At 44.7% G+C, this 26,060-nt stretch overlaps 1 protein-coding gene across 2 annotated transcripts in view; it reads left to right on the forward strand.

Moving 5' to 3' along the window:
* LOC129861934 (sorting nexin-29-like) overlaps positions 1-26,060 on the forward strand; it is a 156,695-nt gene that overhangs the window by 98,203 nt on the left and 32,432 nt on the right. For both annotated transcript variants that reach the window (XM_055933146.1, XM_055933155.1), the window contains 4 exons: positions 4,969-5,075; positions 16,735-16,851; positions 19,693-19,748; positions 22,933-23,014. In XM_055933146.1, coding sequence (XP_055789121.1) covers positions 4,969-5,075; positions 16,735-16,851; positions 19,693-19,748; positions 22,933-23,014 — 362 coding nt within the window. The remainder of the gene's footprint in view (positions 1-4,968; positions 5,076-16,734; positions 16,852-19,692; positions 19,749-22,932; positions 23,015-26,060) is intronic.

The following is a 26,060-nucleotide window of genomic DNA, read 5'->3' on the forward strand; positions in this document are numbered from 1 at the left end:
CTTCCCTATAAGTATGCTGAAATTCTGTTGTTAATTTGTTTACTGTAAAATAGCATTATATCTGGTCAAACACATTTTTTCCCAGAAGTTTACTAAGGGTTGGTAGCAGGCTGATTGGTCGGCTATTTGAGCCAGTAAATGAGGCTTTACTATTTGGTTGGTAGCAGAATGACTTTAGCTTCCCTCCAGGCCTGAGGGCATACTCTCTAGTAGGCTTAAATTGAAGATGTGGCAAATAGGAGTGGCAATATCGTCCGCTATTATCCTCAGTAATTTTCCATCTAAATTGTCAGACCCTGGTGGCTTGTCATTGTTGATAGACAACAATACTTTTTTCGCCTCTTCCACACTGACTTTACTGATTTCAAAAGTACAATTCTTGTCTTTCATAATTTGGTCCGATATACTTGGATGTTTAGTGTCAGCGTTTGTTGCTGGCATGTCATCCCTAAGTTTGCTAATCTTGCCAATGAAAAAGTCATTAAAGTAGTTTGCAATATCAGTGGGCTTTGATGAATGAGCCATCTGAATCAATAAATGAATGGAGCTGCGTTGGCTTTCTCCCACAAAAGGTGCAGCAAAGCTTTTTACTATCATTTTTTATATCATTTATCTTTGTTTCATAGTGTAGTTTATTTTTATTTAGTATAGTCACATGATTTCTTAATTTGCAGTATGTTTGCCAATCAGTTGGGCTGCCAGACTTAATTGCTGTAACTTTTTGCCTCATCCCTCTCAACCATACCATTTTTCAATTCCTCATCAATCCAAGGGGATTCAACAGTTTTTACAGTCATTTTCTTAATGGGTGCGTGCTTATTAGTAACTGGAATAAGTAGTTTCATAAATGCGTCAAGTGCAGCATCTGGTTGCTCCTCATTACACACCACAGACCAGCAAATATTCTTTACATCATCAACATATGAATCACTACAAAACGTATTGTATGACCTTTTATACACTATATTAGGCCCAGCCTTTTGGAACTTTGGTTTTCCTAGATATGGCTATTATATTGTGATCACTACATCCTATGGATTTGGATACTCCTTTAAAGCAAATATCTGCAGCGTTAGTAAAAATGTGATCAATACACGTTGATGATTTAATTCCTGTGCTGTTTGTAATTTGAGAAGCCAAAAGCAAGCTGTCTAAAGAAGAACAGTTCTACGCATTACTTACTTACTTACTGATTTTATTGTCCCCATGGGGAAATTTTGTTGCAGTGTCATGTACACGTTTAAAGTGGCGTTTAAATACAAAACAAAATTGACAATACAACTTTCATAACAGTTACATACCAATAAAAAAAATGTTTTTAAAGACTAGCTTGCTGGCCTTACTGAGTCGATAGGAACATTAGCCCGAGCTATTTAGGAGGGATTTCACACCTGGCACAAATGATTGTCTAGTTGTGTTTTTCTTGCTGAGGGGTGCCCTATACCTGCGCCCAGAGGGGAGTAGTTCAAAGTCAGGGTACAGGGGGTGGCTTGGGTCTAAAATTATTTTGTGAGCCTTGCGGAGGGCCCTGACCTTAAAGATCTCATCCAGGACTGTCTGTTTGACTCCAAGTACCTTGCTTGCTGTGGTGATAATCCTTCTCAGCATATTTCTCTGGCTGACAGTGTCATTGCCAAACCAACAAACAATACAAAAAGTTAAAATACTCTCAATGACAGATTTGTAAAACAGAAATAGTATAGTACAGTCTATCTTAAAAGATCCCAGCTTTTTGAGAAAGTACAGTCTTTGTTGGCTCTTTTTGTAGATCAGGTCTGTACATTTATTCCACTGAAGGTTATTGTCCAAGAGGACACCCAGGTATTTATATTCCTCTACAATCTCTACTGTATATTCTGACCTCTGATAGATGTTGCAGAGGTAGGTGTAGTACACTTCCTGAAGTCTATGCACATCTCTTTGGCCTTGTTGGTATTGAGGACCAAGTGTGATTCCTCAAACCGCTCTACAAAGTCATCTAGGACCGGGCCACGATGTTCCTCGTCATCATGCAACAGGCTCGCGTCATCAGCGAACTTAACGAGGTGTCTGTCAGGATGGGAACTAGTACAACTATTAGTGTACAAGATGTACAGGAGTGGGGACAAAACACATCCCTGAGGAGAGCCTGTGTTGATATTGCGTATGTCTGACACGTGGGGACCTATTTTGACTCGCTATGAGCGTTGGCTCAGGAAGTCCAACAGCCACAAAGCCAGCCCCCCGAACGAGTCTCTGTGCCAGAATGTTGGGCTGGATTGTGTTGAAGGCAGAAGAAAAGTCAACAAACAGAACCCTAACATGAGATTTGGCACCCTCTAGATGTCTATAGACCATGTCAAGGAGGGTAAGAATGGCATCATCAACTCCTCTGCTGTGCTGATAGGCAAACTGAAATGGATCGAGGAGCTTCTGGGTGACTCTGAGAATATGACTTTCACAAGTATCTCAAGGCATTTCATTACTAAGGATGTCCAGGCAACAGGGCGGTAGTCATTCAGCACAGAGGGATTAGATGCTTTAGGAATTGGTATAATTATTGAGTTTTTCCACAATACTGGCACGTATTGCTGGTCGAGTGAGGATTAGAAAATGTCTGTAAAAACACCAGCCAATTGTTCAGCACAGTGCTTTAACACATGTCCACTTATTTTGTCTGGGCCTGGGCTTTTGTATGTGTTACATTCCCTGAACAACTTCAAAACATCAGACTGTTTCACAACAACTCTCTCAAACATTTGTAATGATGCTTCCATTTGTTTTACCTCAGACACCAAGTTGTCTGATTCAAATCTTGAGAAGAAAACATTCAGTTCGTTAGCCATGTTCTGGCCCTCATATCTCCCAATGTCAGCACTGGGTTTTCCCCTGTCTATGTGGGGGGCACTAGCCATGGATTTAATCCCTTGCCAGGCCACCCTTGCGTTTCCTGAGGAGAGGTTTGTTAATGAGAACGTTTTTACATGTGTTTCAGAGCTTTTCCAAGAAGACAATCTATATCACGAGCAGATAGTTACTTTCAAGGGGCTAACCTGTGGAATGCAAGTGGAGATGCAGTATTACTCAGCAATCACAGTGTCATTCCCAGATGTGTGTGTCCATTGTGGATGTCCAGACGTTCTTGAGGGTGAAGAGGTGGTGAGGCTCAAACAACAATTCCAACATGTCCGGCCAATGTGCCCAGTGTGTTAGCAAGAAGGAAAGCAGTTCATTACGAGAGCTCCAATAAATCTAAAAGAGAAAAGAACACCCTGGAGACCAGAATAAACAACTAAAGGCAAAACAGACCGTGCTGTTGAACAGTAAAAAGCAGCAGGTGATTGTGCTATTACTTCTGACCACAGAACATTGGCTGTAATTTTCATTTCCAGACGATTCTCCATGTTGAATCGTTGTTTGTTGACACCCAGTAGGTGATTTACTGCACACGGCCGACTTTCATTATGGTGTCTTGTGAAGATGTTCTTGATTTTTATCAGAGATTGTTTTTAAATCAGGAATAAAGAAACTGTCACAAGTTATACTTCCCATTGTGTTTCATTTCTCATGGTTATAACTACATTGTAACATCTGCGTTCTTTTTAAGAAAAATAGTGTAGGATTTTGCATGGAATAATACTCTTGAAGCTCACATTAGGCCTAGAGCCTGCATAAGTTCCTACTGTAGGACAATGTGGTCAAGTACTGTTAGTCCTTATCCACTTAATATATGTTTTGTTTTTTTCTCACTCGCCTCACTTTCTGGGGGGGAAATCCATTAAACAGTGAATTAATTTTGTCTGGCCTTAGAAAAACTATCTAAACTGTTTTTGCTTTGTCATTATGGGGTATCGTGTGTGGATTGATGAGAAGAAAACAAACAATTTAATCCATTTCAGAATAAGGCTGTAACCTAAGAAAATATGTAAATAGTTAAGGGGTCTGAATACTTTCTGAACGCACTGTACACAATGTGGCCTTAATCCTATATATTTTGGCCTATGTGGATTATAATTTTTTATTTTCTGAGACATTTGTGTGATCATGTATGCACGCACGTGTGTGTGCTTGACTATGTGGAGAGAGATTTCTCTCTCCGTCTTTGTCGCCTCAGTGCTGTGTGTGTGTGTGTTTCTGCCTTACTTTTGAGTGTGTTATCTAACCTAGTGTGGGACCTGATATAAAGGTATTAATCCAGTTTGCAGTGAGGAGAAATGATCCATCTTCCCCTGTAGGAGCCTCTGCTCCTCCAAGTCTAACTTCTGTTGTTCTCCCTCCTATAACTAGATTACACCATGTTAATAGCTGATGTGGAATCGCTGTAAGCTCAGTATTGATGACTTCAGCCAGCTAGAACTAGTAGTGATGAACCACCGTTTTGGGAGTGTGTGGGAGAGCCAAGCAGTGTGGCAGTTTGAGTTTTGAGAAACATTTTACGTGAATATTGGTGCAAAAGACAGTAATTAGAGAAAATGGTTGTCATAATGCCAATGTTTACTTGTTTACGTCTCCTGGTAGATACAGCGGGTTTGATACCTTAGAGTCAATGCTGTTTTAAAACTTTCCAGGAAGTAACCCCTCTGCTATTTGGCCCATACCTCCAACAGACAATTAAAACTGTGTGAAAAACCGGCTCTTACTTTAACTACCGACAAGACAATACTCCTCTGCATAATATTCAAATGATAATGGTGTATGTGTGTTTGTTGCCCCAGGCATATCAAACACATTATTAATATTGATCATTATGTTGGCTGGCAGTTAGGCTATCGGTTAGAGCATTGGGCCAGTTACTGAAAGGTCGGCTCTTGGATTCAAACTGGCGACAAGGTGAAAGATCTTTCTGTGCCCTTAAGCAAGGCACTTAACCCTAATTGCATATAAAACACAAGTGTACATGTGTGGAACAGGACAAATATCAGCACCCACAAAATTATTATTATTGTTCCCCAAGTAACTGTGTGCTTCTCTCCCCACCTCCTCCTCCAGCTCTCCCCATGGTGAGGAACTGGGATGATTCTACTCCCTCCCCTCAGAGCAGGTCTATGGGGGATGTGGAGGAGCTGGCTGCTAGCTACGAACGCAAACTCATAGAGGTGGGTACTACTGTTACTGTCTGACTCAGTCTTACCCCTACCGCTACTTAGGGAGCTGAGATGGCTGCATTTACTTTATGTTCGTCATTTTGTATTTTATTATTTATTATTGTTGTTGCATTTTCGAGAAGGAAACTGGAAGTACTGTAAGCATGTTGTTGGATGGTGTATACCATTTGTATCCTGTACATACGACTAATACAAGTTTAAACTATCTACACAGTCATCACTGATCAGTGAAGCAAGAAGATTGATTTCACCAATCCAGCCTGGTCAGATCACTCAGTAATTACTTCGAGAGGATTTCTTAAGTATTTCAACAGAGCCATGGAGTTAGCTGATGTAGGTAGCTGATGCACAGTTCCAACTCTGTTGTTACACATGGTGATCTAGCCTCAGTCACTCAGAGACAGAGACAGGGAGTGGGTGGTTCTGGGAGTTCTTGGCATGCTTGGTACAGTAACTAATGACCAACCGACGGTGTGACACTCTGAGCTGAGTGACAATGACAGAAAAAGAACAGAAAAAACACCGCCCTCCTCTATTCCAATGAGGTTTTCCATCAAAGTGTTTTATTTTTATTTTATAATAAATAATTCTGCTATTTTTTCACTTATTTCTGAACTGTCTTATTGATGCGATATTTACTTGCTTGTCGGTCTCAATAGGGCTTCCCTAAGCAGAGTAGACAGTACATTTGTTGATGTTACCAACTGGTTTGCCTGTTTATGCTCTCTGAAGTTGTAGAAACATGCAGATGGTTAGCTAGTGCTGTTGTCTGTTGCTATTGACAATGGGTTTTACATTCCACTGTGGCCACAGTGAAATGGTATAGTATTGGATATGGAATAACCACCTGTATAATCTAAAGTCTTTCTAACCAGACTTATTGTAAGGTACTATTATGGGATGTATTAATGGTTTTGTGGAGGAGAGATGTGTATGTGATAACAGTGTGATATGGGTCGGAGACTCCTTTGGGATCTCTGGATCTTTTGATGTGTTTTCTCTCTCTCTCCCTCTCTCTCTCTCTCTCTGTATGTCTCTGTCTCTCTCTCATATTAATTATCCAGCAGCAGAAACACCACAACAATTATTAAGTATTTCTTTCTGTTTAGTTTAGAAAAGACTCACAATAATAGCAGCCTGGAAACATGCTCCACTGATGCCACTCATATATTGATCTTAAAAATGAATAAGAAGGATGGATTAAATAAGGCCCAACAAATTGCCTATGTGTGTGTTTGTGTGCCCATCTGAGTGGAGTGGACAGCTCAGCATGTGGTGTGCCCCCCCCCCACCCCCACCCGGGTCACTTCCTGTTTGTAGTGATTTCTGGGTAAAGTGAGAGAGGGACTGTGTGCACCCAGGCACTGACACCAATCTCTCCCCTATCTTCCTCCCTCCTCCTATCTTCCTCCCTCCTCAGCTAAGCCTGTCGTCTCCTCTTTCCGCTTCTCTCCGCTCTCTCTTTAGACTCGTTTCACATCCAATTACTTGTGTTAGATAGCAGGTCAGCTATGGTGGCCGTTTCTGCTTGGGATGGTACTCCCAGCTCAGCATCAGCACATCCTGGGGAGAGAGTGGAGGAAGAGGGAGTGAGGTGAGGAAAAGAGAGCGGGAAGGAGTGAGGGGAGGAAAAGAGAGCGAGAGGGAGGGGAGGAAGATAGGATGGAAGGTAGAGATGTAGGGCGGGATGGAAGAGAGAGCAAGGGAGGGAGAGAAGGGTGGAAGGGGAGGACGAGAAAGGGGGAGGGTAAAGAGGGAGAGAGAGAGGGCGGGGAGGAAGAGAGGGAGGGCGGGGAGGAAGAGAAAGAGGGTGGGGAGGAAGAGAGGGAGGGCGGGGAGGAAGAGAGAGGGGGAGGGGAGGGATGGAGGAGAGAGAGGGGAGGAAGAGAGGGAGGGAGGGATAGAGAGGGAGGGAGATAGAGGGGGAGGGGATGAAGATAGAGGGGGAGGAAGGGGGGGGCGGAAGAGTGGGAGGGAGGGCGGGAGGAAGAGAGAGAGAGGGCGGGAGGGGAGGGAGAGGGAGGGAGGGATGGGCGACAGAGAGGCGGAAGAGAGAGAGGGAGGGGAGGGAGGGAGGGATGGGCGGGAGAGAGGGAAGAGAAGGAGGGAGGGGAGGAAGAGAGAGGGAGGGGTGGAAGAGAGAGAGGGGAGGAAGAGGGATGGGAGGGAAGAGAAGGAGGGAGGGGGGAAGAGAGAAGGAGGGAGTGGCAAGAGAGGGAGGGTGGGATGGGCGGAAAGAGAGAGAGAGAGAGAGAAGAGAAGGAGGGAAGGGCGGGCGAGAGAGAGAGAGGGAGGGTCGGAAGAGAGGGAGGGAGAGAGGGATGGGCGGAAGAGAGAGAGAGGGAGGGGCAGAAGATAGAGAGAAGGAGGGAGAGAGGGAGGGAGGGGAAGAAGAGAGGGAGGGAGGGGCGAGAGAGGGAGGGAGGGAGGAATGGGCGGTAGAGAGAGCGAGAGAGGGAGGGGCGGAAGAGAGAGAGGAGGGAGGGAAGAGAGGGCGGGAGGGGAGGAAGAGAGAGGGAGGGCGGGATGGGCGGGAGCGAGAGAGAAGGAGGGGATGGAGGGATGGGCGGGAGAGAGAGAGGGAAGAGAAGGAGGGAGGGGAGGAAGAGAGAGGGAGGGAGGGGCGGGGGAGGAAGAGAGAGGGAGGGAGGGAGTGGCAAGAGAGGGAGGGAGGGATGGGCGGAAAGAGAGAGAGGGGGAGGAAGAGAGGGGAGGAAGAGGTAGGGATGGATGGGCAGAAGAGAGAGAGAGATAGGGAGGGAGGGGGAGAGATAGGGAGGGGAGGAAGAGAGGGAGGGAAGGGGAGGAAGAGAGAGAGGGAGGGAGGAGAAGGAGGGAGGGGAGGAAGAGAGCGGTAGTGATGGGCGGGGGAGAGAGAGAGAGAGGGAGGGGCGGAAGAGAGAGAAGAGGGAGAGAGGGATGGGAGGGAGGGAAGAGAGGGCGGGAGGAGAGGAAGAGCGAGGGAGGGAGGGATGGGCGGGAGAGAGAGAGAGGCGGAAGAGAGAGAGGTAGGGAAGAGAAGGAGGGAGGGGAGGAAGAGAGAGGGAGGGAGGGATGGGCGGGAGAGAGAGAGAGGCGGAAGAGAGAGAGGTAGGGAAGAGAAGGAGGGAGGGGAGGGGCAGAAGAGAGGGAGGGGAGGTAGAGAGAGGGTGGGAGAGAGAGAGGGAGGGGAGGGAAGAGAGGGGGAGGGAGGGATGGGCGGAAGAGAGAGAGGGAGAGAAGGAGGGGCGGAAGAGAGAGAGAAGGAGGGAGAGAGGGAGGGAGGGGAAGAAGAGAGGGAGGGAGGGGCGAGAGAGGGAGGGAGGGACGAATGGTCGGGAGAGAGAGTGAGAGAGGGAGGGGCGGAAGAGAGAGAGTAGGGGGGCGAGGGGAGGATGAGAGAGGGAAGGAGGGATGGGCGGGAGAGAGAGATAGGCGGAAGAGAGAGAAGGAGGGGAGGAAGAGAGAGTGGCGAGGGAGGGATGGGTGGAAGAGAGAGAGCGAGGCGGAAGAGAGAGGAGGGAGAGAGAGGGAGGGAGTGGCAAGAGAGGGAGGGAGGGATGGGCGGAAAGAGAGAGAGAGTGGGGGGGCGGAAGAGAAAGAGCGGGGAGGAAGAGAGAGGGAGGGTAGGAAGGAAGAGAGAGGGAGGGAGGGGCGGGAGGGAGGGATGGGTAGGAAGGAAGAAAGAGGGAGGGAGGGATGGGCAGAAGAGAGAGAGAGAGAGAGGGGAGGAAGAGAGGGAAGGAGGGGCAAGAGAGGGAGGCAGGGATGTGTGGGAGAGAGAGAGGGAGGGGAGGAAGAGAGACAGGGAGGGAGGGAAGGAAGAGAGAGGGGGAGGAGGCAGGGAGGGAGAGAGTGGGAGGGGAGGAAGAGTGAGAGGGAGGGGAGGAAGAGCGAGAGGGAGGGAGGGGAGGGAAAGAGAGGGGGAGGGAGGGGCGGAAGAGAGAGAGAGAGAAGGATGGAGGGGAGGAGGGAGGGAGAGAGGGGAGGAAGAGAGATGGGAGGAACGGAGAGAGAGAGGGAGGGAGGGAGGGAGAGAGAGCGAGAGGGAGGTAGGAAGAGCGGGAGGGAGGAGAGAGAGAGGTTGGAGGGGAGGAAGAGGGAGGGAGGGAAGAGGGGAAGATAGGGGAGGAAGAGATAGGGAGGGGAGGAGGAGCGAGGGAGAAGGAGGAGCGAGGGGAGGAAGAGCGAGGGAGAAGGGAGGAAGAGAGAGAGAAGGGAGGAAGAGAGAGATGAGGGAGGGGAGGAAGAGAGAGGGGAGGGAGGGAGGGAGGGAGGAAGGAAGAGTGAGAGAGAGAGGGGAGGAAGAGAGAGAGGGAGGAGGGGGTGGGCGAGGGGAGGAAGAGAGGGAGGGTGGCAGAAAGGGAATGAGGGTGTAGGCGAAAGCAGAAGAGAACTGTCAGTATCACCTGCATCACAACGATGCCATATAGAATTGTCACAAGCAGAGAGTGCCTGGGCCAGGAAACTTTACTGTTAAGTTAGTTTGTAGGTCCAATACATTTACATTTACATTTAAGTCATTTAGCAGACGCTCTTATCCAGAGCGACTTACAAAGAGAACTTACCATAAACCTAAACTAACTCTGCTTTCAATAAGATTCATTGCTATTTCTGAGAGTTTTGAAGGAAAGAGCTGAAATACACAAGCACAATTGAATGAATGAATGCAGTGACTTGGTCCTTTCTTCCTGACCAGTGCTGCATTGTGGGTTTTGAGGTTGGAAGTGTTGTCAGCCATGTGTGAAGTCCTTGCCTTTTAACCACATTGGGAGTGCTAGCCTAGCACGTGGCTGTGGTGGGCTGGAAATACACCTCTATGTGCAAGTCTGCCGGCACGGCCTCGGAGTAAAAACGTATCTCCCTCTCAATGAGAATTAACTGGTTTCCTTCACGCTTCAAATTAATTCTCTCTTTTTTAATGTCCTATTTGAAAGTTACAGCACAAATAAAGAGGTGATGAATGGATGGAGTGTTGCTGAATTATCTGATGTTCTGGAATGGTCTGATATTCTACACTCTGATTTGTAGTTATTCAGAAATAACAAAACATGCCGAAAAGCTGCTGTGTTGTTCAGTAGTTCAATATAGCTAGGTCACAAATCCCGACCATTGCAATGCTCCCACGTAGGGAAAAGGAGGCTGTGTGTTCGTGGGCCTATGCCCTCCCAGGCCAACCCATGGCTGCGCCCCTGCTCATTCATGTGAAATCCATAAATTAGGGCCTAATGAATTTATTTCAATTGATGGATTTCTTTCTATGAACTGTAACTCAGTCAAATCTTTGAAGTTGTTGCATGTTGTGTTAATATTTTTGTTCAGTATAGTTTTGTAATTGACTAAAACAGAAAATCATTTTTTTTTTGCTGTAAGCCAATGGGGTAACCTAGGTAACCACCGTTTGTTTCCCCCACAGGCGTGCAGGGCCACAACGTTTTGTCTAATACCGACTGGGTCTATCAGTGAGTTTTGTTGTTCAGAGGTGGTAGCTAGGAACCTTTCTGATGTGTTATTCAGTGTTCCCCACATGGAGGCTGTCAAAGGATGACCTGGCTGTGTTGGACCTCGCTGTCGGTACTGATGGTACCCAGCCTGGCCTTTTCCAAATGCCAGCTGAGTCGTGTATGTGTGTGCATGTCACTGTTGTGCTTATTTCAGAATTTGGGAATTGACCACACCCCACAGGATATAACATTTCAGTTTGAGTGACAGAATTTAATTCTGAACAATTCAAAGAAATTCCACTCAGTCGTAGAACATGAGAGTTTCATTGCATCTGACAGGTCATACTTCCAGATACCAAAAAATTTAACTTTTCTGTGAAAACAATGTTCATATATACTATTGTAACCTTAGTGCTTAGAATAGCCAATTACACTGAGTGTACAAAACATTAGGAACACCTTCCTAATATTGAGTTGCACCCCCCCCCCCCCCAAAAAAAAAAGAAAACGCCTAAATTCGTCGGGCATGGACTCTACAAGGTGTTGAAGCGTTCCACAGGGATGCTGGCTCATGTTGACTGCAATGCTTCCCACAGTTGTGTCAAATTGGCTTAATGTCCTTTGGGTGGTGGGCCATTCTTGATACACACGGGAAACTGTTGATCCTGAAAAACCCAGCAGCGTTGCAGTTCTTGACATACTCAAACCAGTGCGCCTGGCACCTACTACTGTTCAAAGGCACTTCAATCTTTTGTTTTGCACATTCACCTACGGGTTTGCGATATTGAGAAAATATAATATCACAGTATTTTTTATTTACGGTATTTGACAGTATTGTGTTTTTGAATAATATAAGTTCTACATTTTCTTTATGAGTAGTGCGTGACCTCAGGGTGGAAACACATGTATTCTAAATGATTTCAATGGGTCCTTCTCCATTCTGATTGTTTTATACTGTTCAATTCAACTTCAACCTAAAATACTTTTCAGCATTTTCCTCAATTTCTGCATTTCCTGCACTCATTGTAGATAAGTTCCACACTGCCACGTAGGGCTGCACGATATGGGCAAGCAATTTAGGCCTAATTTCTTACCAAATGTTGCAATTGTGGTTTAGATCAAACCACTTGGGTGAACTGTTGGAATCATGGAAATATAATGATTATTCTAATTATATAGTTAGAATATAATAGTGGGCACTTTGAATACAGTGTTGTTTGTTTAACATGACAACAAATGAAAATGCCAGGGAGGAGAATTGTGACAGGGTAGGAACCAAAGTGATGGTCAGTGTTTCCTGGAGGACCCTATTACCTTTGGCTGCATTTAAAGTTTTCTCTTAACTACTTCATGTAGCTAACATAGTCATGCTTCACGTATTCCTTTTTTATTTAGAAGATACTGTAGCACAAACAACATGCTGATTTAGGTTGCACCATCCCTGTTATTATCAGGCCGTATTAGCTAGCTACATTCGCTCTGACTCAGTACATTTATAGGCTAGCTAGCCAGCTAACTAGCGATTAGCATTAGTGGCTAACACGATTTTGGCCCAACTTGCTAAGAAAAGACAAACTAGCTACTTCCAGATGTAAGAAACACGAACTAATTGTAGATTTATATTAAGAAACATCAACATTTTTGCATGTGTTGCATTGACCATGCAGACTGAACGCAAGTTGTGGTCAAGCAAGTTGAGTGACAGGGGGCGGGGCTAGGTCTGTGTGGAAAGCGACATGGAGAGAGAGAGTGGAGAGGGATCACTCAAGTAACTGAGTAAACTATAAAAATGGATGTTACACACTGCATATCACATTTAACAAACTAAACATTAAAATACCGTTATAGAAGGTAAAGTAAAAACCCAAACCGGTCTGTGCATCAATACCGGTATATAGTAAAATACGGTATACTGCCCAGCCCTACATTCACCCTCTGAATGGCACACATACACAATCCATGTCTCAATTGTCTCAAGGCTTACAAATCCTTCTTTAACCTTACTCCTCCCCTTCATCTACACTGATTGAAGTGGATTTAACAAGTGACATCAATAATGGATCATAGTTTTCACATGGATTCACCTGGTCAGTCTGTCATGGTGTTCCTAATGTTTTGTCTACTCAGTGCATATTTCCACCAACCTTTTTATTTGTTTGGCTTCTTTTAAGGCTTTAGGGTGTGCTTGAACGTGCAGTGGTGTAAAAATATCTGTACTTTACCTTACATTTTTATATTTTTGACAACTTTTACACCATAACATTACTTGAGAAAACATGTACTTTTTACTCCCATACATTTTCCTTGACACCCAAAAGTGCTTCTTACATTTTGAATGCTCAGGCAGGACAGCAATATGGTCTAATTCACACCTATCAATATAACGTATTGTCATCCCTACTGCCTCTGATCTGGCGGACTCACGAAGAACGAATACTGCATTTGTAAATGTTTTACTTTTTAATTTCACTCAAGTATGACAATTGATTACTTTTCCCACCACTGCATTTAACCCTTGTGTAGTCTTAACACTCTGTATACTCCCCCTGTCCTAAGGGTAAAACAAATGACCCTCCTTCACTAAACCCCTAAAATAAAGCAGCTTAATTGAATTTTAAACCCCAAATCTATTTTGCATGAAGAAACAACCTGTCATTCATCACAAACTTTGAATATCTGGGTTTTCCCTCTTCACATTGCAGAAAGACTGCATTTAATCAGTGGACACCACTCATTTTTATTACAACACACCTGTCATAATTGTTTTCCTTATTAAAGTAGAGGTTCATTATTATTATTATTATTGCTAAAGGTACTGCATAGGTATAAACAATTTTTAGCAAGAGATAGGGGGGGGGGCAGAATTGGCATCTCCTCTTGCCTGCCCCAGCTGCAGGTGAATCAGGACAAGATTCAGCCCTCTGAACAGTTTTCACAAACACAGCAGATGCTGCTGTGTGGGGAGGCACTCCCTTCTTTGAATGTGTGGGGTTACAAGTGCCTTTCCCAGCTGCTCCAGGAACACCCTCCTCTTGTTCCGCTTATCAGGCATCCAGGTAGGGTTGATCTTGTTCCATATCACGAAGGTGTTGTATGAGGACACATCATTGATGTTATGGAAGATGACCAGGGGCCAGCGGGCAGTCATCCTCCTTCAGCTGTAAGTTCCAATCCCATTGTCCAGGTTGTCCACGCCTCCTTTGTTGTGGTTGTAGTCCAGGATGATGGCTGGCTTCCGGTCCTCTCGATCACTGATCTCAGCCGTTTTGTGCATTTTGCTCAGGAGGACCACATTCTTGTTCCTCTTTGGGAGGTAAGAAACTAGATGTGGTGGGGGTGAAGGCAAACTTTGATGAGAAGTTCTCTCTCCCCCTTGTTGCGAGGAGTGCAGGGGGAGATCAGGCTTGTTCTTTCTAACTGTGCCAACCATGGTGATCTTCCTCTTCAGGAGCTGCTGGCTGAGTTCATAAGAGGTGAAGAAATTGTCACACGTGACATTGTGCCCCCTCAGTCCATCTGTCACATCAAGCACAACCCGCATCCCCTGGTTCTTCTCCGGGCCTCCACTGGTCGGCTTCCCTGTGTAGACTTGCATCTTCCAAGCGTAGCTGGATTGTGCGTCACAGGCCACCCGTATCTTGATGCCATACTTTGCTGGCTTGCTGGGCATATACTGCCGGAAAGGACAGCGACCTTTTGACAAAAGAGATTGCTATCAGTAATTAGTATCAGTGTCACAGAAAACAGTCACATAAATCAATGATATTACAGCAATACATAATAAAAATGAACAGTGAAAATCACTTACATTACAGATATGAAAATAAAAATGTACCTCTGAATGGAAGCAGACGCTCCACCCACTTCTCCCAGACCTCTCTTATGGCCGCCAGTTTGTCTCTCACACGTCTTGCAGGTCTTGAGAAAGTGTGAAGGACTTTCAGTGGCATCGTGGCATGGAAAATCGTCCTTCCACTTTCTGCATCCCAGAGACTACATGTAGCTTCGCATCGGGACCTACACACACACGCTAAGACTAGCAGCCCTATGTAGGCACGCAGGTAAATCTCATCCATCCTTGTCCAGTTGTCTCTATATTTACGGAAACCCTCCAAATGTGTCATCTCTGGGATGATTTTTTCGATGGCTGGTGTGATGAACATGTAGAATGTTGAGGCGATGTCCTGGGCATGGGCAACTGCATGTCTTGTGGGCCCTGGGGTCATCCTTATGACATTTTGTGCTGCCCTGGATGTCATATGGTGACAAGGACCATGTTATTTAGCTGTTCTTTGACAAAAATGTCTCTTTCAGCTTGGGGGATTTCTTCTTCATCTGAAGATGATCCATCATACTCTGGGTTGTATTCTTCCCCATCTTCTTCTTCAGATACCTCCTCTTCTAAATCATTGTTCTCTTGTTTCTCCTGGACATCTGAATAAATTAGATCTATGACCTGCTGGGCACTGAAACGTGCACTCATGGCTTCAGCAAAGAGAGAACTGGGGGGGACTGTCATCTGCAGCACCTTTATAGCCTCTGACTGCATTCCCCATTAGTAAACAATGCTTTCAAGAAATGTTTATTTTGTCTGAAATAGTTTTTATTTTGTCTGTGAACTTGAGTCGTGTGGGGTTGTGGAGGGGAAATGCTGCACATGCTCAATAAAGTTTTAGTTTTGTCTGAGTTCAATCAGTAGCACACAATCTCAATTTGTCGTTGTGTGTGTGTCTTTGTGGTTTTTGTGGTGTGTAAATGATTTTTTAACTGCCGGGTAAAAAATGACCCTAAGACAATCTTTGTACCCTGGTGGTGTACAGCTTTCACAGAAATATGAACAAAAGCTATGTTTCACTTTTTCTAATGTTGGGGTCACTGTAGAAAGTCATCAAATTTCAAGTTGAAAAAATATAATTTAGGGGGTTTCTCTGCTGTTAAACATAGTGGCCCGTCATTTTTGACCCTTAACACAACACAAGGGTTAAGTAGATTTAAAAACAAATACTTTTACTCAAGTAGTAGGGTGACTTTCACTGTTACTTAAGTCATTTTGTTTTAATGTATCTTTACTTTTACTCAGGTATGAAAATTGGTTACTTTTTCGACCACAGCACATGCGTGCTTGTTTGTGTGTGTGTGTGTGTTTGTGTGTATTCACATCATTCACTATGCCCTTTGTATCTCCCGGTCTCTGTAGAGTTAGACGACTTCAAGGAAGCTGCAGGTTCACTCCTGAGATGGGAAAGTTGAATGTTGAGTGCATTTCAAAGTAGAAACAGTGGAAGCAGGACTTGATGGTGCTGCCTTCAAAGATGTCAAGTTCTGCATTTTAATGTCCAACTCTCTCTACCTGGTCCTGAGGTCACTGTGTTTGAATTTATTCTAAAGTCTGGAAAGATAAACACGAGTCTATGTATTAATAGTGAACTAGAAAGCCAGGTGAATATTGAAATGTTAGCTAACTATGAGATAATTATAGCCAAGCTGGAAAACAAACAAACAGAAAGTTTGTTTCCTCACTTCTCCCAGATGCCATGTTGAGGTTAGTTTTCAACGTTTCACTATAAGATAAGGATTGTCTGTACTCTTACTCCCTCATAACAAAGGGCCCTCTTAAAGAAACCATTCTTTAACTAGCCTGATACTAAGCTAATTCCTTGGTCGTTTTCATGCCAAACATTCCAAAAACAGACAACCAGGTTAGAACATTGAGTCTCTACAATGTTTAGGATCATAACCCAGTGTGTTTGAGGTGGTATCCTCCATGTATTGGGGTCAGTGATGGGTTTAGACATCAAAAATTACATCATTCACCTGTCATACACAGTCGTCCCTTTCCTCAATCTACCCTGACACCTGATGTCCTCAGACAAATGAATGCATGTCACAGCTGTCTAGCTGTCTCTGTTCGTGACATGCTGGTGGCAGCAACCTATCATCCTGTCCAGGTCTGTTAGGGACACTGAAGGCTGATGTCACAAGCAGCCTGGACTCAACCACCCTGTGTGTGTGTGTGTGTGTGTGTGTGTGTGTGTGTGTGTGTGTGTGTGTGCATGAGCATCCTTTTAGCTAATTGTACTTTCTTGCTTGTTTTACAGTTCCGCCGTGTATCATTTTTGACTGTTATTTGGAGTCTGTTATTTTAGTTCATATACCGCTGCAAGGATCAGGTGGGTGTGTGTTCCAGACTGTAACTAACCCTTTGTGTGTGTGTGTGTTTTTCCTAGGTGGCTGAGATGCATGGCGAGTTGATAGAGTTCAATGAGCGTCTGTACCGTTCTCTAATGGCCAAGGACCACCTCATCATCCAGATGAAACAGGAACTCATCGACCTCAGAGGACCAGTGAGTTACCCTCTACATGCACTCACTCACACACACACACACACACACACACACACACACACACACACACACACACACACACACACACACACACACACCCAGGGGGAGATTGTTGGCCACTCGGTTATAAATCAACTGCCCTACAGAGACCACCTCTTATTCTAGAGCTCAAGGCCTCATCTGCTGGCCCAGCTCTGGCTGCACACTGGGTGGCTGACCAGCCCTCTGGTCCCCTGGTCATTAAAACCAATAGAAGTTCGGTCCTCAAATCACTTCCATCGTATATAATCTTCTTCTTGATTGTTAAGTAGTAGAGGACTTTCTTTGACAAAGTAGATAGTAGCGCTGACGTCATCCAAGATTCCCTCTGAAAAACTCCTGAAGGCGCATGAAGCCGGAAAGATTTGAATGGCATCCAAAAAATCACTAAGGATGATGGTGAAAGTGTACGCAACTAGCAAAGGATCATAGTTTACGTAATCGTTTTCATCTTGCCTGAGAGAGTCAACCGGCAAAGAGCCTTCTCGTAGCCTACCGGCCCATGATTGGTCTGTGCCAACACATGGTCCTGTGTGACGACAATTTAGTAGTCAGAATGGATCACTATTTCATTAAATATCTCAATTTGTAGCGAACTTTGAAATAATTCAGTGTGGGGATCGAACTTGATCATAATAAACACATTTTAGAGCCCAAAACATGCGTCTAAAAAATACTGTTTGGATGTCTTTGCGATCGTAATTTACAGTTGAAGTCGGAAGTTTACATACACTTAGGTTGGAGCCATTAAAACTCGTTTTTCAACCACTCCATAAATGTCTTGTTAACAAACTATAGTTTTGGCAAGTCGGTTAGGACATCTACTTTGTGCATGACACAAGTAATTGTTCCAACAATTGTTTACAGACAGATTATTTCACTTATAATTCACTGTATCACAATTCCAGTGGGTCAGAAGTTTACACACACTAAGTTGACTGTGCCTTTAAACAGCTTGGAAAATTCCAGAAAATTGTGTGATGGCTTTAGAAGCTTCTGATAGTCTAATTGACATCATTTGAGTCAATTGAAGGTGTACCTGTGGATGTATTTCAAGGCCTACCTTCAAACTCCGTGCCTATTTGCTTGACATCATTGGAAAATCAAATGAAATCAGCCAAGACCTCAGAAAAAAATTGTTGACCTCCACAAGTCTGGTTCATCCTTGGGAGCAATTTCCAAATGCCTGAAGGTACCACATTCATCTGTACAAACACCATGGGACCACGCAGGCGTCATACCACTCAGGAAGGAGACGCGTTCTGTCTCCTAGAGATGAACGTACTTTGGTGCGAAAAGTGCAAATCAATCCCAGCACAACAGCAAAGGAGCTTGTGAAGATGCTGGAGGAAACAGGTACAAAAGTATCTATATCCACAGTAAAACGAGTCCTATATCGACATAACCTGAAAGGCCGCTCAGCAATAAGAAGCCACTGCTCCAAAACCGCCATAAAAAAGCTAGACTACGGTTTGCAACTGCACATGGGGACAACGATTGTACTTTTTGGAGAATTGTCCTCTGGTCTGATGAAAAAAAAAATAGAACTGTTTGGCCTTAATGACCATTGTTATGTTGGGAGGAAAAGGGGGGGGCTTGCAAGCCGAAGAACACCATCCCAACCGTGAAGCACGGGGGTGGCAGCATCATGTTGTGGGGGTGCTTTGCTGCAGGAGGGACTGGTGCACTTCATAAAATAGATGGCATCATGAGAAAGGAAAATGATGTGGTTATATTGAAGCAACATCAAGACATCAGTCAGGAAGTTAAAACTTGGTCACAAATGGGTCTTCCAAATGTACAATGACCGCAAGCATACTTCCAAAGTTGTGGAAAAATGACTTAAGGACAAGAAAGTCAAGGTATTGGAGTGGCCATCACAAAGCCCTGCCACCAAATACTAATTGAGTGTATGTAATCTTCTGACCCACTGGGAATGTGATGAAAGAAATAAAAGCTGAAAGAAATCATTCTCTACTAATATTTTGATATTTCACATTCTTAAAATAAAGTGGTGATCCTAACTGACCTAAGACAGGGAACTTTTACTAGGATTATATGTCAGGAATTGTGAAAAACTGAGTTTAAATGTATTTGGCAAGGTGTATGTAAACTTCCGACTTCAACTGTACATAGGCTTTCTAGGGCAGACGACAGATTTTGGCACTGCTAGGTTGCTACGCAGTAGCATTCACATTCCAGACCCGACACAGGGGGCTGGGGCTGGAGGGGAGTAGAGGTGATTTGGCCCACTCTATCTCAGCCCTGTGGCCCTGTCTCTGGGGTATGACAGCCCAACTTCATCCTCTCTACACCAGACCATTTTCTTCTCACATAGACATATTGAAAATGAAAGACAGAAGGGTGTTGACACACACACAAAGGATTACCCCTGCATGTGTCCCAGGGCCATGGGGGATTTAAGGAGAAGAAACAGACAGATTATAGTGATCCCTTACAGCCATGCTGGGTAACAGTATCCTCCTCTGCTGCTGGAACTCCCTCCAATCCAGGGATTAACAACAACAAGACTCCCTATGGGGTCACACACTGAGCTTTACTAGTGTGTACAGTACGTTGATGTGATGGGATGGGGATGGGGGGCAGAGTACAGTAATGTCATGGTGCTCTGCTTCACTAGTCACACAGACAGACACCTCCCTCAGGGTCTACCCAACCCTTTAGCGCAGACACACAGGGGTGTGTAGAGGGTTGCTGACGTGACATTTTGTATAAACAGTGACATTTTGATTTTTCTCTCGCTCTCTCTTTCTCCTTCTCTCGCCTTGCTTTTGAATAAAGGTTCCTGGTGACCTGAGCCAGACTTCTGACGACCCCAGCCTATCAGACTTTGAGACGTAAGCAGCTTCTCTTATCACATGAGTGGTGTCCCTACTATATATATGTGTATGTCTGGCCCCATGTCTCAGCTTGATCATTATCGTCTGTATCTCTATCACCTCAGATGAGGGAAGGTAGGGGACAGTTTACAGACATCTCTGAAAATGTATTTCTTCCTCTTACTCCTGGTTTCTCCCTCTACCTCTCTCTTTGAAAACCTCTGACAGTGGCCAACCCCAGCCCTGTAGCTCCCCAGTCAGAAGATACTAAACCACTTGATTATTCCTAGTACGCTATAAACTTGGTATACTGTAAACATACACATGGCCAAAAGTAGGTGGACACCTCTTAATTTTAGTGGATTTGGCTATTTCAGCCGTTGCTGACAGGTGTATACAATTGAGCACACAGCCATACAATCATAGACAAACATTGGCAGTAGAATGCCCTGTACTGATGAGCTCAGTGACTTTCAACTTGACAGCGTCATAGGATACCACCTTTCTAACAAGTCAGTTTGTTACATTTCTGCCCTGCTAGAGCTGCCCTGGTCAACTCTAAATGCTGTTATTGTGATGTGATAACATCTAGGAGCAACAACGGCTCAGCCACGAAGTGGTAGGCCACACAAGCTCACAGAATGGGACCGCCGAGTGCTGAAGCGCGTAGCATGTATAAATCGTCTGTCCTCGATTGCAACACTCACTAAGAAGTTCCAAACTGCCTCTGGAAGCAACGTCAGCACATTAACTGTTAGTCGGGAGCTTCATGAAATTGGTTTCCATGGCCGAGCAGCCACATACAGGCATAAGATCACCATGTACAATGCCAAGCGTCGGCTGGAGTGGTGTAAAGCTCGCCACCATTGAACCCTGGAGCAGTGGAAATGCGTTCTCTGAAGTGATGAATAGCGCCTCACCATCTGGCAGTCCGACGTATAAATCTGGGTTTGGCGGATGCCAGGAGAACGCTGCCTGCCTGAATGCATATTGCTAACTGTAACATTTGGTGGAGGAGGAATAATGGTATGGGGCTGTTTTTCATGGTTCGGGCCCCTTAGTTCCAGTGAAGGGAAATCTTAACGCTAAAGCATACAATGCTATTCTAGATGATTCCGTGCTTTTTGTGGCGACAGTTTGGGGAAGGCCCTTTCCTGTTTCGAATTGCCTATCAGCGCCCGACCTCACTAATGCTCCTGTGGCTGAATGGAAGCAAGTCCCCGCAGCAATGTTCCAACATCTAGTGGAAAGCCTTCTCAGAAGAGTGGAGGCTGTTATAGCAGCAAAGGGGGGACCAACTCCATATTAATACCCATGATTTTGGAATGAGATGTTGGACTACTTTTGGCCATGTAGTGTACATTACTGTATATATGCAGGTGTTGTACTAACTGCTAATAGAACATGGCTAGTACTTTATGATAACTACTTTATTGAGGTAAAATTGTACTTACTATGACTGTGGTATTTGTCTGTCTCACCCAGCTATCTTAAAGGGCAATTCCACCACTTTTCAACCTAATTTTCATTATCTCTAGTACAGCACCAGTGTCTACATGTGTGAAAATGGCACATTTCTACCATTTTATAGATGACATCATCAAAAGTTAAAACATTTTAGAAACAGTGATTTTCAAACTCTATGAGATTCGCAGTGACGAGGGGAGCAAGGAAATACCCTACCTCTGGCTAGAAATACCCTACCTCTGGCTAGAAATACCCTACCTCTGGCTAGAAATACCCTACCTCTGGCTAGAAATACCCTACCTCTGGCTAGAAATACCCTACCTCTGGCTAGAAATACCCTACCTCTGGCTAGAAATACCCTACCTCTGGCTAGAAATACCCTACCTCTGGCTAGAAATACCCTACCTCTGGCTAGAAATACCCTACCTCTGGCTAGAAATACCCTACCTCTGGCTAGAAATACCCTACCTCTGGCTAGAAATACCCTACCTCTGGCTAGAAATACCCTACCTCTGGCTAGAAATACCCTACCTCTGGCTAGAAATACCCTACCTCTGGCTAGAAATACCCTACCTCTGGCTAGAAATACCCTACCTCTGGCTATAAATACCCTACCTCTGGCTATAAATACCCTACCTCTGGCTAGAAACCCGTTCTGTCAGAGAGAAGCATTTTTTTAGGACTATATGTTTTTAACCACGGATCATAGAAACACGTCGTTTTCACATATGTAGACACTGCTATGTATATGAGGCTGATAAGTGGCGTAATTGCGCTTTAAGATGAATGCACTAGCTGTAAGTCTCTCTGGATAATAGCGTCTGCTAAATGACTACAATTTTCACATGTGTAAATGTCTAGTTGTAAAGAAAGCCTGTTGACACTAGAGTAGCTCTCCTGATCCAGGAATGACCCTTGTCTCATTAGGAGAGGAGTGGTAAAACAGAGTTGGTCACCCTCATGATGACTGTCCTCATTCGTTCCGGTGAATAGAGAACACAGTTCAACCTTTGTGATGAGAGAGGGAGGGAGGCTGTTGCTATGTCACTGTGCTGTTTAAATCAGTTCTGCCCCTCATTAAACATATGGAACAGGAGTAGAGGTTAAGAGGGCTGTAACACCTGGCTATTACTGGGTGCCTGAAATAGCAGCCTAATCCCTATATAGTGGACTACTTTGGACCAGGGCCCATAGAGCTCTAGTCAAAAGTAGTGTACTATATATGGGATAGTTTCCGATTTTGAACACACCCTGAGTGTCTGAAACAGTGTGTCCTCTGGGTAACAATTTATCTCCCTTGGGGTTCTTTCCATTTCCTTAATGAAAGGTCTCTGCATGGAGTTGTAATGTAGGTAGTAGCCCTTTTTTAACTGACCTGCTGCCCCTGGGACACCGAGGTAAAAGTTATCATGGTTTTATACTGTACTTGCCAGACACCTCATCCTGAATTGAATTCTGCTGCTCTATCAATCTCTCCATACATTCATCATGGAGAAGAAACGTTAGTGGGGATGGCGTTTGATCGGAGAGATGTGGATGGGTAGCCAGGCAAATATTGTTGCCTTTCATGGTTATAATTCCTGACTGAATAGTCTTCGAATAAGCATAGTAATAGTAGTGAATTCTTGACATGTCTTAAAGACCCTCACTTTAGTAGTATTTGGAATGAATGATAGCTTTCCTGCCATTAATACTACAGTGTCTTTACCCTCTACTGTGTACTTCTCAAACCCAGGGCTCACCGTGCTCTAATCAATGTCTGGATTCCCTCTGTGTTTCTGCAAGGCCGCGCTGCCAACGCTTACCATGTATACCAGGTAAGGGACACACTAACACCAGATCCTAGTGTACTAAACAAACACAAATTCAATTTGCAGATCAAGACATCCTAGTTTTTCTTGTATCCCATTTCTGTGTTCAGTTGTTGAATGGAGTAACTAGTAAACTAACAGCCAACATATGCCCTGGCCTAGATAACTGTTTTTTGTTGTACCTAGCACATTGACTAGGTGAGAAACCTTCCTTCCTGTTCTCCCCTGAGGGGAAACATGTCACTGCCCTGCTCAGTTCCACTCCACTCTGTCAGGAAGCGGAGCCACAGTGTATCAAGGTGAAACCAGAAATGATGGAACACGACAGGTGACACGACCTTAGCAGAGAGATAGTCGAGCCTGTTTGGCTCGCTCCCGAACTTAACTTAGATAAAAGTCTGCTCTTGTATCTCTGCCACTGCAGTGTGGTGTGAAGACATAACATGCACCCCTGGTCAGAGTAGTACAGGCCTGGGCAGCTGCCTCCAGATGTGTACCCCCTGATAAGTAGTGACAGGATGTTGGTATTGGAGAGTAAAGTAATGGCTGATATGACATCAATGATCCGATTGGTAGAGAAAGAAATCAGAGGTCATTCAATGTTTTGCTGGAAAGTTCAGTTGATGGATTTAGCATTGAACTTCTATATTCTAGCTAAATGGTTACGTAAATACATTTTAATTGATTTAATGACACCTGTTGTTACTAGTGCTTAGTATAGCCTCAGACCATGGCTGTATCCTGTATAGTCTTTGTTGTCTATGTGGTGTGTTCTCAGGGTTCTATTTGTCTAATAGATCACTATGGAAACATGACTATTATTCTTAATGGACTAGATTGATAAGTACTGTTTGCCATTGTTGGCTGTGTGTGTCTTCCTCTCCAAGACTTAAAAACACAGATTTAATGTATCACTGTGTGCGAGATACAGTGGGGAGAACAAGTATTTGATACACTGCCGATTTTGCAGGTTTTCCTACTTACAAAGCATGTAGAGGTCTGTAATTTTTTATCATAGGTACACTTCAACTGTGAGAGACGGAATCTAAAACAAAAATCCAGAAAATCACATTGTATGATTTTTAAGTAATTAATTTGCATTTTATTGCATGACATAAGTATTTGATACATCAGAAAAGCAGAACTTAATATTTGGTACAGAAACCTTTGTTTGCAATTACAGAGATCATACGTTTCCTGTAGTTCTTGACCAGGTTTGCACACACTGCAGCAGGGATTTTGGCCCACTCCTCCATACAGACCTTCTCCAGATCCTTCAGGTTTCGGGGCTGTCGCTGGGCAATACGGACTTTCAGCTCCCTCCAAAGATTTTCTATTGGGTTCAGGTCTGGAGACTGGTTAGGCCACTCCAGGACCTTGAGATGCTTCTTACGGAGCCAGTCCTTAGTTGCCCTGGCTGTGTGTTTCGGGTCGTTGTCATGCTGGAAGACCCAGCCACGACCCATCTTCAATGCTCTTACTGAGGGAAGCGCACCGGGCTATGGGCACGCACTGGCGACACCGTGCGCTTAACCGCATAACACGGTGCCTGACCAGTAACGCGCTGCTTATAATAAGCACGAGGAGTGAGCTCAGGTCTGCTACCTGGCTTAGCCACACTCCTCTTTAGCCCCCCCCCCCCCCCAAAAAAAAAAATTCTGGGGCTGCCTCTCATACCTGTCGCGCTTCCGTGCTGCCTCCGCTCAGCTTTCGCTCCCTCCAGCTCAGCTTTGGGGCGGCGATATTCCCCAGCCTGTGCCCAGGGTCCTTCTCCGTTTAAAATCTCCTCCCATGTCCAGGAGTCCTAAGATTTCGCCCGCTGCTGCTGCTGTTGCTGCCCGTTACCACGCTGCTTGATCCTTTTGTGGTGGGTGATTCTGTAACGCTCGTCGTTAGGTGGAAGAGAGGAGGACCAAAGCGCAGCGTGGTACGTTTCCATATTTATTGGAAACACTTAACAACACGAACAAAACAATAAACAGAAAATGAAACTAACGACGCTACAGACCTGAACATGTGAACATACAGACAACGAACGCACGAACAGGAACAATCACCCACAAACAGACAGTGAGAACAGCCTACCTAAATATGGTTCCCAATCAGAGGAAACGTAAAACACCTGCCCCTGATTGAGAACCATATCAGGCTAGTTGACAACCCTAAACCAAACATAGAAACACATAACATAGAATGCCCACCCAGCTCACGTCATGACCAACTAAACAAGACTAAACAAAGGAAATAAGGTCAGGAACGTGACAGTACTGTTCCGATGGCAGCAGGGCCTGAAAATCATCACTACCCGGCAGGAAACAACAACACCAGAATCACACAGCTCTGTTTCACTCTGTGCTGAAAATTATGGAGAGGAGGGAGAATAAAAATATATAGAGAGAAAGATAGAGAGAGAGAGATGAGAGACAGAGCAGCGCAGCATTCTTCTCCGGCACTAGATTATAGGACATTTATGGAGGAGGCAAATTGCTTGTTCTCCATTCCCTGTCTTTGCCTTTCTCAAAAGCCACTTTTCTTCTCTGTTGGAAATGACTCTCTATGCAGACAGAACAAGGTCTGGGATGCCCATAGAGTCAGAGAGAGAGGCTGTGATTGAGTCTCTCTATTATTACTCCTGTTTTGTTCTCCCCACAGATGAGCTCCCCATCCCTCCCCTCCTCTCTCCCTGTCTCACTCCTTTCATAATGAGAGACTATAACAGCAGCTGCAAATTATTGTTGCGTTCTCATACAATACCAACAAGAAGTTATTATAGAAATGTGTGTCATGGAAAAACTAATAAGAAAAATGTAATTTCCAAACTGCCAGAGAACACACAGAGTAGTTAGAGATTTTACTTTTTAATCTGTGTGAGTTAGAGTAGTAGCCTCCAAGCTGGGGAGCCCTTCTGAGGTTATTCTCTTCTACCTCAGAGAAAAGTAGGAAAGAAAACCAAATATACTGAACAAAAATATAAACGCAACATGCAACAATTTCAAGGAGTTACAGTTCATATAAGGAAATCAATAAATTCATTAGGCCCTAATCTATGGAT

The sequence above is a fragment of the Salvelinus fontinalis genome, chromosome 1 (assembly GCF_029448725.1).
Source record: "Salvelinus fontinalis isolate EN_2023a chromosome 1, ASM2944872v1, whole genome shotgun sequence".
NCBI classification, from domain to species: Eukaryota; Metazoa; Chordata; class Actinopteri; order Salmoniformes; family Salmonidae; genus Salvelinus; species Salvelinus fontinalis.